The sequence below is a fragment of the Leucoraja erinacea genome, chromosome 5 (assembly GCF_028641065.1).
Source record: "Leucoraja erinacea ecotype New England chromosome 5, Leri_hhj_1, whole genome shotgun sequence".
Lineage (NCBI taxonomy): Eukaryota > Metazoa > Chordata > Chondrichthyes > Rajiformes > Rajidae > Leucoraja > Leucoraja erinaceus.
In genome coordinates, this window is record NC_073381.1 from 92,919,657 (window position 1) to 92,934,544 (window position 14,888).

The window sequence follows — 14,888 nt, forward strand, 5'->3', positions numbered from 1 at the left end:
CTCTGGCAGTTAGTTCCATACACCCACCACCCTTTGTGTGAAAAAGTTACCCTTCTGATTCCTATTAGATCTTTTCCCATTCACCTTGAATCTAAGTCCTCTGGTCCTCGATTTCCCTACTCTGGGTAAAAGACTCTACCTGATCTATTCCTCTCATGATTTTATACACCTCTATACGATCTCCCCTCATCCGCCAGCACTCCAAGGAAAGTCTGCTATCACCAGCCTACTCAACCTCCCCCTAATGCTCACACCCTCTAGTCCTGCCAACGTCCTCGTAAATCTTTTCTGAAATCCTCGTAAATCTGTAAATCCATTCTAGCCAACAGCTGCATCTGGAGACAAGTGACTGCAGATGCTGTAATCCAGAGCACAAACAAATTGAAGGTTTGAAGGTGAAGTGCAGAGATAGACAAGGAGCAAGGAAAGAGAAGGCAGACGGAGCCAGATAAAGGAGGGAAGGACACGAGGTGCTGTGGAGTAACTCAGTGGCTCAGGCAACATCTCCGGAGAACGTGGGTAAGTGACGTTTCCAGGGCGAGACCTTTCTTCAGAAGTGGATGGTGGAAATAGGAAATAACTTCAACCTTCCATCCTCCAGTCTGAATGGATGGTGGAACATACAATTAATAGACAATAGACAATAGGTGCAGGAGTAGGCCATTCGGCCCTTCGCACCAGCACCGCCATTCAATGTGATCATGGCTGATCAACCACAATCAGTACCCCATTCCTGTCTTCTCCCCATATCTCTTGACTCCGCTAATTTTAAGAGCTCTATCTAACTTGAAGGTATCCAGAGAATTGGCCTCCACTGCCTTCTGAGGCAGAGAATTCCACAGATACACAACTCTCTGGGTGAAAACGTTTTTTCCGTTCTAAATGGCCTATCGCATATTCTTAAATTGTGGCCCCTGGTTCTGAACTCCCCCAACATCGGGAACATGTTTCCTGCCTCTTGCACGTCCAATCCCTCAATAATCTTGTATGTTTCAATAAGATGCCTTCTCATCCTTCTAAAGGCATATCAAATACAATACAACTTAAGGTTATAACTCAACCAAATAATGGTTGGGATGTTATGTTACAGTTGTGCAAGACGTTGGTGCAGCCGCATTTGGAGTATTGTGTTCTATTTTGGTTGCCCTACACTACAGGTAAGATGGTCAGCTGGAAAGGGTGCAGAGAAGATTTGCGAGGATGTTGCCAGGACATGAGGCACTGAGCTATAGTGACAGGTTGGGGAGGCTAGGATTTTATTCCTTGGAATACAACAGACTGAGGGTTGATCTTATCGAGGTGCATAAGATCATATGGGGAACAGATAGGGTAAATATACAGTATTTTACCCAGAGTCATGGGGAATCAAGTACTGGAGGACATGGGTTTAAGGTGAGAGGGGAAAGATTGAATAGGAACCCGAGGAGCAACATTTTCCACAGAGATTGGTGGGTAAATGGAACGAGCTGCCAGAGAAGGTTGAAGCAGGTACTATAACAACATTTAAAATATATTTGGACAGGTACATTGATCAGAAAGGTTTAGAGTGATAAGGGCCAAACTCGATTTGATGGGACTAGTACAGATGAGGCATCTTGATCGGCATGGACAAGATGGGCCAAAGGGCCTGTTTCCATGCTGGATGACTCTATGGTCATTTATGTTTGCAACGTAAACTTGCTGGCCCTGTGACAGGCCAAGAAAACTGCTAGAAAGACACCAAGATTGTTCACACTTAGAATGTTTCATAGCCTCATGTCACACTTTACCAAAGGCCACTGAAAGTCCAAATACACAACGACCTGCTTCAGCCAATCTACTCCTCTAAATGCAAGATCTAAATATAGCAAACGATTTGTCAAGGGGGCTCATCTAGGAAAGGGAAGCTGAATGAACTCTGACCCGAGGTGGAACTCACCTGTACTGTCGCTGGAGGTCAGAGGCCAGAAACGCGAGGTCCACATACTGACTGCTGCTGTTGCTGAGGTACTGCAATAGGTCAGAGGGGTCAGGTGAGGCACAACAAACGTCACATCGACACTCTCAACTTGACACCGTTTCCGCAAAATCACACCCACCCTACGGGCCAGTGGCCCACACCCTTCCCATGACCCACGACCCTGCACCCTTCCATGACCCACGACCCTGCACCCTTCCATGATCCCGCACCATCCCATGACCCACGATCCCACATCCATCCCATGACCCACGACCCCACACCCATCCCATGACCCCACATATCCCCTGCACCTTCCCATGACCCCACACCCTTCCATGACCCACGAGCCCACACCCATCCCATAACCCCACATACCCACTGGGGTCCTGCGCCCCTCCCATGACCCGTGACCCCGCACCCTCTCCATAACCCACCCCCTCCCCACGTTCAGGCAAACGCAACCACACCCGACACACACCCTGTGATCCCACACCCTTCACCCAAATTAACGCATCTATTATTTTAGGAATATTTGCAGCTGCTGTTTTTCCTGTTATTAATTCATCCAGCCTTATTTGCGGGCGTTTCCTGACTTACGTTAGCTACCTTCTTACTATTTCTATATTCATAAAAACTTAATGAGTTTGCTTTGATGTCACATTAAGTTTTCTCTCAGCATTTATTTTCTCCCTTCTTACGAGTTAAAAATAACCCAATCCCACATAAAATGCCCGAGTTTTCATTTAAACATTATCCTTGACCTTCGTTGTTAACCACTGATTTTGCCTCTTTCTCACGCAACCCCTCTTTTCTAATTTTGATAAATTTGTGCTGAATGCCGTGGATTAGCTGGAGGCTCAGCAGATGCTGACATCTTGAGCAAAAAAGAGTGCTGGAAGAACCTTGGGGAAAAAATACAATTGACATTGTCTGTCCATTTTCCTTCCTGGATGCTGCCTGACCCGGTGAGTTTCTCCAGCACTTTGTTTTATTGTTATGGATCAGCGATTTGAATATGTGCCACTGTTCATCCACTGACACGTCTCAACTTCTTTCCCATTCTACCTTAAATAACTGCAACCCCATGTAATTATAATTGCCATCATTTAAATTGAAGACAGTGGCTTGATCCTGAGGTTTAGTTTAGTTTAGAGATACAGCGTGGGAACTTAAGACCCAGCGAGTCCACGCTGACCAATCATCCCCGTACTCCAGCACTATCCTACACACTAGGGACAATTTACAATTTTTACCGCAGCCATTTGACCTGCAACCCTGCACATCTTTAGGGTGTGGGAGGAAACTGGAGCACCCGAGGAAAACCCAAGCAGTCACAGGGAGAAGGTGCAAACTCTGTAAAGATGGCATCCGTAGTCAGGATCGGACCCGGGTCTCTGGCGCTGTGAGGCAGCAACTCTACCGATGTGCCACCGTTAGGTGTTCACCATCAAACGGAATATGGAATTCGATCATATTATACTCAGAGGATCGATCAGAACAGGATGTGTTGACCCTTCATGATCCACGCCCAGGAACGATCCTGTTCCACTAGATACCTGTTTCACTCGGTGCTTCAGTCGTGCATCTATCATGGGGCTTTTGTTCTTCATGCTCACAGCGTGTTCTCACCGACAGCCCTCTGCCTGCAACTGGAGACGTCCGAAAATCAGAGGACAGCCCACGGATGATTTGCGACTCATTGGGAGGGACACCGGGATCCTCGCAGGGAAGTTCGCATGTGCTATTCAGAAAGTTTTAAACTACCGCGGCAGAGGGGTGGGAACCAGAGTAGCAGGCGGAGGGCTCGACAGGAAGGTAGAGGTTAGGCCCGTGAGTCTGACAGAAAGAACAGGCAGAGACAGGTTAATGTGGGGCGGATGGCCTGATGTATATTCATATCAATGCAAGGAGTGTTGCGGGTGAGGCAGAAGAACTTAGAGCCTGGATCAGTGCATGTTGTGGCCATTACAGAAACTTGGGTCAGAGAAGGACATAACTAGCAGCTAAACATTCCAGATTTCAGGTGTTTCAAGTGCGATAGAGGGGGAGGAGGGGGGTAAAAGAGATGGGGGAGTTGCATTACTCATCAGGGAGAATGTCATAGCTGCATCGAGGCCAAACTGGATATTTCATCCGGTGGAGTAAAATATAGGGAGAGAACAGGAATAAAAAATGTGCAATCACAATAATGGGATCATTTTACAGGTCTCCCAGCAGCCCATAGGAGGTAGATCAAGGTATACGGAGACAGATTATGGAAAGATGTGAAATCACAGGATGTCATAGTCAGTGATTCGGACTTCCTTCGTGCAAGAGGCATACCTGTAGATGGAGCAAAATGTGTTTGGTGTGTCCAACAGGGTTTCTTGGAACAGTGTGTGGTTATTCCTACCGGAAGGAGGACTATACTGGACGTTGTATCGTGAAAAGAGCCTGGTCAGGTGACTGGGGTTTAAGCAGGAAAGCATTTGCGGTCTTTTGACAAGTACACTTAAACAAGAGGGCAACCAGGGAGAAGGCAGGACCGCTCAAAACCAAAGGCGAAAATTAATGCTTCAAGACAGACGATGTTGGCGAGGTACCAAACGAGTACTTTACCGAGGAGAAGGACATGGAGGAGCAGTGAGATCAGTGTGGGGAATACTAACATACAAGGGCAGTTTGTGATCAAGAAAGAGGTAGCTGTTGATCTCAAACTGTTCAGCTGCCCTAGTATTCCCACACCGGGAAGTTCCCCTCCCTTCAATCTCCCCCCTGCCTTACACCCTTCCCACTCCTCCTCGGCCTGGTCCCAGCCCTGGTCCCGACCCCTCAGCTCCACCACCTACCCCCGGTCTCCATCCTGTTCCCCCACCCCAGTCCCTATTCCCCACCCCAGTCCCTGCTCTGCTATCCCGGTCCCTGTTCCCCATCCCGGTCCCTGTTCCCCATCCCAGTCACTGTTCCCTTACCCCCGGTCCCTGTCCCCAACCCCAGTCCCTGTATAAGTACATGAGTATGTGTATATGTACCGTGGTTCCCGGTCCTTGGCCCCCTGCCCGCCCCCACCCCGGTATAAGTGTGTGTGTATATGTGCGTGTATATACACGTATATAATTACTTCATACCTGGTCCCGGGCCTGTCTCCCGGTCACAATGCGATGGGTCCTCACAGAGCCCGCCCTCCCCTTGCCTCGCCTGCAGGACCCGGACCCATTTACTGGACGGACCCAGACCCGGACCGGTTACCGGACGGACCAGGCGATTCTTCTCTGCCTCCCCCACCCCGCCGGACACGCATGCGCGCTCCATGCCGCCGGCCGGCCGCCCCCGCCGCCATGTTGAGAAGGGCGGGCAGCAGCGCGCAGCCGCAGTGCGGTGCGGGAGGGGTTCCTGCAGAAGCCACAATCCTGAGGTAAACACCAGGGTGAGACTGAGTGGGAAGATGCTGGTTTACACACAAGATAGACTCAAGGTGCTGGAGGGAACATTGATTTCTCTACTTTCATGTAACTCCTGCAGCACCCATGGTCAGGATCAAACCCGGGTGTCTGGCACTCTACCGCTGCGCCACCAAACTGCCTCGAGGCTGGGGATCCTGCACTGAATGACTTGCGTCCTGGCACCCTAAAGTCTCTAGACCATCCACATGGCGGAAATCAGTAGTGTGATCACAATCACAATCATACTTTATTCGCCAAGTATGTTTTGCAACATACGAGGGATGTCAGGACTGTCTTATGAAGAAAGACTGGATAGACTTGGTTTATACTCTCTAGAATTTAGGAGATTGAGAGGGGATCTTATAGAAACTTACAAAATTCTTAAGGGGTTGGACAGGCTAGATGCAGGAAGATTGTTCCTGATGTTGGGGAAGTCCAGGACAAGGGGTCACAGCTTAAGGATAAGGGGGAAATCCTTTAAAACCGAGATGAGAAGAACTTTTTTCACACAGAGAGTGGTGAATCTCTGGAACTCACTGCCACAGAGGGTTGTTGAGGCCAGTTCATTGGCTATATTTAAGAGGGAGTTAGATGTGGCCCTTCTGGCTAAGGGGATCAGGGGGTATGGAGAGAAGGCAGGTACGGGATACTGAGTTGGATGATCATATTGAATGGCGGTGCAGGCTCGAAGGGCTGAATGGCCTACTCCTGCACCTAATTTCTATGTTTCATTTGCCAAGTCAGTCACACAAATAAAATGCAACGGAACACACAAAACACATTTGAACATAAACATCTAGCAATGTTACAAAATTTTGAGATTTAAAAAATCAAGGCTGCAATTTATCCCATCAGATAAAGCACAAAAATAAGTTTAATTTGACACTTAATTCACTTTACCCTCCCTTGTAAAACTGATCACCACTATGAAACCTACTACCTGCCCCCTCGACACCGTCCCCTCTGCCCTCCTAAAGGACGTCATTACAATAGCTGGTCCCAGCATCATCGCCATCTTCAACAGTTCTCTGGCCACTGGCACTGTACCTACCTGCTTCAAGCATGCGGTGGTCCAACCACTCCTGAAAAAACCCCAACCGCGACCCCACCTTGCCAAGCAACTACAGACCCATTTCTAAACTGCCTTTCCTCTCAAAAGCCCTTGAAAAGGTAATTTTAAGTTAACATATACCTTACCTTCACCAAAACACTATCCAGGAAACTTTCCAATCAGGTTTCAGGGCTCACCATAGCACAGAGTCTGCCTTGTTGAAGGTACACAATGACCTACTGCTCACCGTTGACTCCGGCGACTATGCTATTCTGCTCCTTCTTGACATCAGTGCAGCATTTGATACTGTTGACCACACCATCCTAATTAACCATCTCCGGTATGGGGTTGGTATTGATGGCACTGCCCTGAGCTGGTTCATCTCCTACCTCAAAGGTAGGAGTTTCTCGACTAACATAGGCAACTCTTTCTCCTCCCCAGCTAATCTCTGCTGTGGGGTTCCACAAGGTTCCATCCTTGGCCCCATTCTCTTCTCCCTGTATATGCTCCCCTTAGGCCAAGTCATTGAAAGGCTCGGCATTTCCTTCCATTGCTATGCAGACGATACCCAACTCTATCTCCCCCTGAAGCCAAAAAAACCAATCAAATCTGTTTAACCTTACCCACTGCCTCAAGGATATAAAGTGTTGGATGGCCCAGAACTTCCTCCAGCTAAACGAGAGTAAGTCTGAGGTCATCCTTCTCGGCCCCTCGGACTCAATCAAAATGATAGCAGGCAGCCTTGGAAGCCTTACCCCACTACTCAAACCTCACGTCAAAAACCTTGGCGTGATATTTGACTCAGCACTGAAATTTGACAAACAAGTCAATGCCATGGTAAAAGCTAGCTTCTTTCAGCTTCGGACGATAGCTAAAATAAAAAAATTCCTCCAGTATAATGACCTGGAAAAGATCATCCACACATTCATCTCCTCCCGCCTAGATTACTGCAACTCCCTTTACACTGGCATCAGCCAATCTTCCCTGTCCCGCCTGCAACTGGTCCAAGCGAGACTCCTGACGGGCACCCGAAAAAGGGACCACATCACCCCGATCCTGGCCTCTCTCCACTGGCTCCCTGTGCGGTTCCGTATAAACTTCAAGATTCTCCTCCATGTCTACAAAGCCCTCAATGGGCTTGCCCCCACATACATAAAAATTCTTCTCACCCACCACTCCACCTCCAGGCCCCTCAGATCGGCCGACTTGGGGTTGCTGAATATCCCACGGTCTAGGCATAAGCTCAGGGGCGACCGCGCCTTTGCGGTTGCAGCCCCTAGACTGTGGAACAGCATCCCCTTTCCCATCAGAACTGCCCCCTCCATCGACTCATTTAAGTCAAGACTAAAGACTTATCTATACTCCCAAGCCTTTCCTGACGTCCTCTGAGTGAGGGCTGCATGTATATATGTATGTAGTTTGTTTTGTTGTGCTAGTCTTATAACAAATGTAAAGCACTTTGGCCAACGAGAGTTGTTTTTTAAATGTGCTATATAAATAAATGTGACTTGACTTGACTTGACTTTCATATCTTCAGTATTAAAAAAGTTATGGCCATTTTCATACTACGAAATTAGCATCTTGTTCCCTATTGATTTTCCATTGACTTAACACAAAAGTTGTGATCGAGGACAGGCCATAACTTTATTAAAAATTAAGAGAACTGAAAGAAATTTTCAGTTATTATAGATCGAAGCATTCTGAAACAAATATGAAACAATCTTACTTGGATGACCTGAAATTAAAGCATATAATTAGTTAGTTACCCGATTGTAGCTAATTCCAAACTTCAATTACTAGATCTAAACATCTATCCATTTCTTAAGAAAAGATTAACATTTTTAAATAGCCTAAGTGTCCAAATAACATTCACAAAGAATTCAGAATAAAACATGATTTTTAAAATCTCATTTACATTAATTTATAGGCCAAATGGAAGGAATTTAGTGTTCAATTGCTGTAAATTAATGGCCATTTAAATCAGCTTTCGAGTGGGATCCTGTGGAACTCTGTGGAACGCGCTGGTTTGGAACGTTCCCATTGCGGTGGATGTGTACCCCATATGCCCAGAAAAATACTGCGGGATTTAATGGGGCCCCAAATTAGCTACTCGCAACATAAAACTTTGTATAAAGGGATCTTAAGAAGCGCTTTTTAATGTAAAAATAAACAACCTACCTTCCGTTGTCCCCTGTATGAGATCCGTCCCGTTGTCGGCGGTTGCGGGTTTAGAGGATGATTTTTAACTTACTATAACTTAACTTACTATAACAATTAAATTAACCTGCAGCAAACGAACCTCGCAACGATTTTTCGTCAGCAACTAAGTAGGCTGAACAACCTCGATTTGAATAGCCGAGAGAAAATCGCGTTTTAAACCCGCCCCCCTCTCAAAGGCACCAAAATCGCACACACGGGCAGCGACAGACCTTCAGCGATGCTGAAGGTAGGTTTTGCAACATACCTAGAACATTCACCACTGTGACCCCTCCACTTTCCTCACTGTGATGGAAGGCAAAAAAAAGTCCAATCTCTTCCCTTCTTTGTTCTCCCGCGGTCGGGGGCCTCGAGCCCTCCGTTGATGGGATGATCTTGATTCCCGTAGCTGGCAGCGTTTGAGCCCGCCACATCGGGACGATGAGCTCCTACGTCGGGGGGGATGTCAGTTCCCCCGCACCGGCGATCAGACCCCGGGTCGGGGCTGGTCGAGCCTCTGATGGTAAAGTCCGCAGGCTGCGGTTGGTGCGATCCCAGGCAAGGGATCGGCTCTGATGTGAAGTCCACGCTCCGCGGTGGGGCTCAAAGTCAGTGCAAGCAAGGCTTCCAGCTCCATCGATGTTAGGCTGCAGAACGACCGGAGATACGACCCGGGAAACAATTGCACCTCTGGCAAGGTAAGAGACTGAAAAAAAAGTTTCCCCCCCGACACCCCTCCCCCTCCCCCACATAAAACAAACCGGAGAACACACTAAAATAACAAAAAGATGAAAAAACAGACAGACTGTTGGCGAGGCTGCAAATCGTGGTGGTGGCACCCCACACGTGCAGCACTCCTGGTGATGGAATGTTCTCCACAGATGAGAGCAGTTTCAACAATTCTCAAGTCATTCAACACAATCTGGGACAAAGTAGGTCGCTTACCCAAGGCCCATTCACCATCCTCACCACCCATTCTCCTCGTCACCTGGCTTGCAGTGATGCCAGTGTGTACCAGGCACAAAATGCACTGCTGTTACCAGCCCAGGCATTTCCCACACCCACAGATTCTTCTATCAAGACAGATAAGGGAAGTAGGGGCAGCGGAACACCACCACCTGCAGATTCCCCTCCAAGTCACGCTTCGCCCCGACTGGGAATATCTCTGGTCTTTCCTCAAAACTCTCTCCTCACTAGCACTGAGGGAGCACCTTCACTCCAAGGGCGGTGGTATCGTTAAAAGGTGGCCTTATTCTCAATGGTACGAAAGATGGGCTGTCAATGTCAGCGATACCCAGATCTTAGAAAGTGAATGAATAAATACATTGCAGAGTGAATTGGTGAAGAGGAAATTGGGAAAAATGCAAAAAGGCGGTATTGGTCCGGAATGTTTATGTTTTATTTATCAGCCTAACAGTGAAGTACTACAGCCTCCGACTGTGTAGTTAGCAGCGTGTCGACAGGAAAGAGTCCACCATTACTACTCAAGCCGATTGGCTCCAACGTGCCCAGGTGAGCAGCAAGTGACTACGGTCCTGAAGGGGAAGGGAGGTCGTAATCCAAGCCATGGGGTGGATTGTTCAACAGGGCTTCCCAGCCGGGATGTTCCCCAGTCACACCGGGATCTCAGCCGCTCTTCTCCACGCATTGGACGAAGCGCACGAGATCGTCGACGATCATCTGAGGCTCCTCGAAGGCAGCGAAGTGACCTCCCCGCGACATGTAGGAGTAGGACACGATCCTCTTGTACTTCTGCTTCGCCCAGGCCAGGGGCACGTGCATCAGCTCATTGGGAAAGGCAGCCAATCCTGCCGGGACATGGACTCCCACCCTGGAAGCAAGAGAGGGAAGGGGGAGAATGACCACTAGCACTGTGAGGTTCAGAGGGGAAGCAAATCAAGGTGTTGCCTCGTCACAACCCTCAGAAACGAGAACCGGAGGACAGTGGTTTAATGTGAGGGGGGAAAAGATTTAATAGGAACCTGAGGGGAATCTTTTTTTAACAGAGCATGGAAGGTTTATGGAACAAGTTGCCTGGGGAAGTAGTTCATGTTCATAAGTCATAGGAGCAGAATTAGGCCATCAGGCCCATCAAGTCCACTTCGCCATTCAATCATGGCTGATCATAACTGAGCGAAGGAAATAGGCAACGTTTCGGGCCGAAACCCTTCTTCACCGTTCAATCATGGCTGATCATAACTGATCAGATACTATCGCAACTTTTAAAAAACATTTTGATAGGTACATGGATAGGATAGGTTTAAGAGGGATATGGGCCAAACGCAGGCAGATAGGACTAGTGTAGATGGAGTGTGTTGGTTGGCGTGGGCAAGTTGGGTCGAAGGGACTGTTTTCCCGTTGTATTGAATTGAATTGAATACATTTTATTAGCCAAGTAGACAATTAAAAATAAAACATTATAATTTAAACATGTAAAGAATAAAATAAAATACCACACAAGGAGGCTACAGATTTTTGGTTATTGAGTAGAGTTACTGCTCGTGGAAAAACGCTGTTTTATTGTCTGGCTATGGCGGCTTTGACAGTGCTTCAAAGAGTTTGTGGTCAGGGTGAGAGGAGTCAGAGATGATCTTACCCGCTCTCTTCGTGGCCCTTGCAGTGTACAGTGCGTCGATGGGGGGGGGGGGGGGGGGGGGGGAAAGGTTGCAGCCAACAACCTTCTCAGCTGATCGAACAATGCAAAAAGAATGAGCACTGTTTCTAGAGAGCCCTCTAACTGCAAAACGTCCTGACAAGAGAATCGGCGAAGGAAGTTTTACACCGTCAATCAATGAGCTGGTGTCAAAGCCGGTCCAGAGGTGGGGTTGCTGATGTGTCTTCAAAGAAGATGGAGAGAAGCAGGGAGACAGAAAGCTACAAAGCAGAAATTCCAGTGTTTTGGAATTGCTACAGAGCCAGCAGCAATGGAGAGATTCAGATCAGGGCCTCTTTCTGGTTGGTCAGCAGAGAATTCAGGCAGCTACAGGGAGCGTACAGAGATGCGAGCGGGTGCCAGGCAGTGCTGTAGAGGAGTTGGAAAGCAGGGATGAGGATCTTAAAACGAAGGCCATGTTTAACAAGGAGGTCAGCAAGTGAAAGTGCAAAGGATGTTCTGCACAGCAGGAGCGAGTAGAGGCTGTCGGGGCTGAGATAACAAAAAGGTCAACGTTTACATTGGTGAGAGGATCTGGAATGGTAGTGATCAGCTCAGCTCAGGTCAAAAATCACACAACTGCTGAAGTTGCCAAATCTCACCCAGTCGCTGGACATGGACAGCATACATCAGGGCTGACATTTCTTCTACACTTGCCCCATAAACACAGAGTCTAGTGGCCACACAGATTAGACACGGTGAGGCTCCGTCTGAGCGTCCTGTCTCACCGGGTCAGACGTCAGGAGGAGCTCTCTCGCCGAGCAGTCACCTCATCTCCACTTTGAGTGGGGCGGCTATTTTGCTGGCCCCAACTTTCCAGCCGGAGGTGTTGAAGATGCAGGGCCACCACAGAAGGCCACTGGCTCCGCCTCGCCTGGGTGGCATGCCATGGCATTTCTTGTATACCCAGACACGAGATCGACACTAAATGCTGGAGTAACTCAGCGGGTCAGTCAGCATCTCTGGAGAAAAGGACTAGCTGACATCTCGGGTTGGGACCCTTCTTCTGACCCTTCTTGACCAGAAACGTTAACTATTTCTTTTTTTCCCCAAGATGCTGTATGACCCACTGAGTTACCCCAGCATCTTCGGATTAAACCAGCATCTGCAGTTCCTTCCGACACATTTCGAGATTCAGACACAGCTATTTCAAGAGGTGTCGATTCTCTTACATAGAAACATAGAAAATAGGTGCAGGAGTAGGCCATTCGGCCCTTCGAGCCTGCACCGCCATTCAATATGATCATGGCTGATCATCCAACTCAGTATCCCATCCCTGCCTTCTCTCCATACCCCCTGATCCCTTTAGCCACAAGGGCCACATCTAACTCCCTCTTAAATATAGCTGGCGCTCCATCGACCCTGGCACATGCATGTCCCTTGGGGCAGAGGAAGGGACTTTCCAGGATTTCCAGGGCGACCATGAGTTGCTGAAGATGTTGAGGGAGTTGGTCGGCTCCCCTTGGCATCTGGTGCAACCTGCACCAACTGTGGAATCAATTGTCTAACAGTGCTTCCCAATCTCAGGTATGGATGGTGTTCCCCATTTGGGCAAGAACTGGCCTCCTGAACTGCGGCTTCCCTTGCTCAACAACGTTGTTCTTGGTGTTTACCTCGTGTTTGAGACGCTGAGCCATGAACCAACTGGGACCAACACACAGGAAGAGATCGCACTGTGGAGGCCCTGGGGAAGATGGCCTCGGCAACAGCCCATCGCCCACCCTCTGTTCCAGCTCCACTCACTTGGCATCTATCCTGCTCATCGGGTTCACCCCAAGGTTCTCCTTGTACATCCTCATCGAGGAGGTGATGGAACCCGTCACCCAGTAGATCATCACGTTGGTCAGCAGCTCGTCCAGAGAGAACTTCCTGTATTGGGAAGAGGCGAGAGGTCAAAGGACAAGAGAATAAAGGTCAGCCACCTGAACCCTTGCTGCTTCCCTGCTGGGGGCATTGAGCACTGCTGATCCCTGTCTCTGCAGTGCCGCCCTCTCAGGTCTCATTCACTCTCTCACCATCACCACCATGGGCGGCACGATGGCACACAGGTAGAGTTGCTGCCGTACAGCGCTTGCAGTTCGATCCCGGGTTTGGTCCCGACTACGGGTGCTGTCTGTGTGGAGTTTGTACGTATCTGAGATCTTCGGTTTCCTCCCACACTCCAAAAATGTATTGGCTCTGTGCATGCGTAAAATTGACCGTAGTGTGTGCAGGATAGTGTTAATGTGCAGGGATCGCTGGTCGGTGCGGACTCGGTGAACTGATGGGCCAGTTTCCGCACTGTATCTCTAAACTAAACTAAACTAAATCACAGGAGAAGTATCACCTTGCACATCTCAGAAAAGGAGCTTCTCAGCTCTGCTCACCCCCTGACCTGGCAAACCTTCCAGCTAGATCACCGGGGGCCTGGGGCCAAACACATTACTGATCATTTATTGTAATATTGATTATTTATTGATTGATTGATATTTGTTGATCTGAATCCTCAGGGCTGTTGTCAGATGGGCTCAGTTGGGGCAGAAACATAGAAACATAGAAAAATAGGTGCAGGAGTAGGCCATTCGGCACTTCGAGCCTGCACCGCCATTCAATGTGAACTTCTTCTTCTTATTGAGTCCACACACAAGATTAGAAGTTGTTCAGCCAGAGCTACATCTGCACACAATCAGCATCTGTCTTGTTGCTTCTTGTCCGTGGTGGTGGTGGAAAGATTGGCGGAAACAGGGCCGCGACTGAACGCTCTGTCCTTGACCCCGTTCAATATGATCATGTCTGTTCATCTAAAATCGGTACCCCGTTCCTGCTTTTTCCCCACATCCCTTGATTTCTTTAGCCCCAAGAGCTAAATCTAACTCTCTCTTGAACACATCCAGTGAATTGGCCTCCACTGCCTTCTGTGGCAGGGAATTCTACAGATTCACAACTCTCTGGATGAAAAAATGTCTCCTTATCTCAGTCCTAAATGGCCTCCCCCTTATTTTTAAACCGTGATTCCTGTTTCTGGAGCCCCCCCCAACATCGGGAACATTTTTCCTGCATCTAGCCTGTCCAATCCTTTAAGAATTTTATATGTTTCTATAAAATCCCATGCATCTTAATCTTCTGGATCAACCCACTGCCAGGGACTTTTATCAAATGCCTTTCCAAAATATGGATGTTAGACAACATCCACTGCCCTACCCTCAACCATCACCTTTGTCACCTCCACAAAAAACTCAATTAAGTTCACTCGACATGACCTGCTGCTGATAAAGTCACGCAGACCGTTCCTAATTAACTCAAATACGATAGAGGAATTTGAGAGGCAGAAAGGCACATCAAAATGTTGGCGATGTAAGGATATTGATCACGTGCGTCTTACAAATACAAGTAGTCCTATTCCAAAGAATCTTCTCCAACAGCTTCCCTACCACTGACGTGGGCCTCACTGGACAATAATTTCATGTTCGTAAACAAGGGAACAACATTCATCTTATCCCCATCCTCTCTGAAGCTTTCAATTAACCTTTCCTCACCTTCTCTATTCTGCCAGATGGTCATTGACTTGAAACAGTGATTTTCCCTCTCTCTCCACGGACGCTGCCTGACCTGCTGAGTTTTCTCTTTTCAGTTCACGTTCCCAGTCAC

General features: G+C 48.3%; 2 protein-coding genes across 4 annotated transcripts in view; both read right to left on the reverse strand.

The window, feature by feature from the left end:
• The window catches only part of nvl (nuclear VCP like), a 40,854-nt gene extending 35,670 nt beyond the window's left edge, over nt 1–5,184 (reverse strand). The window contains 3 exon segments of the mRNA XM_055636257.1: nt 1,919–1,989; nt 3,496–3,588; nt 5,047–5,184. Coding sequence (XP_055492232.1) covers nt 1,919–1,989; nt 3,496–3,549 — 125 coding nt within the window. The 5' untranslated portion in view covers nt 3,550–3,588; nt 5,047–5,184.
• A 4,801-nt stretch (nt 5,185–9,985) lies between these two features.
• LOC129697581 (epoxide hydrolase 1-like) overlaps nt 9,986–14,888 on the reverse strand; it is a 30,194-nt gene continuing 25,291 nt past the window's right edge. For all 3 annotated transcript variants that reach the window (XM_055636260.1, XM_055636258.1, XM_055636259.1), the window contains exons 8-9: nt 13,005–13,130; nt 9,986–10,439 (exon numbers count right to left, since the gene is read on the reverse strand). In XM_055636260.1, coding sequence (XP_055492235.1) covers nt 10,235–10,439; nt 13,005–13,130 — 331 coding nt within the window. In that variant the 3' untranslated portion in view covers nt 9,986–10,234. The remainder of the gene's footprint in view (nt 10,440–13,004; nt 13,131–14,888) is intronic.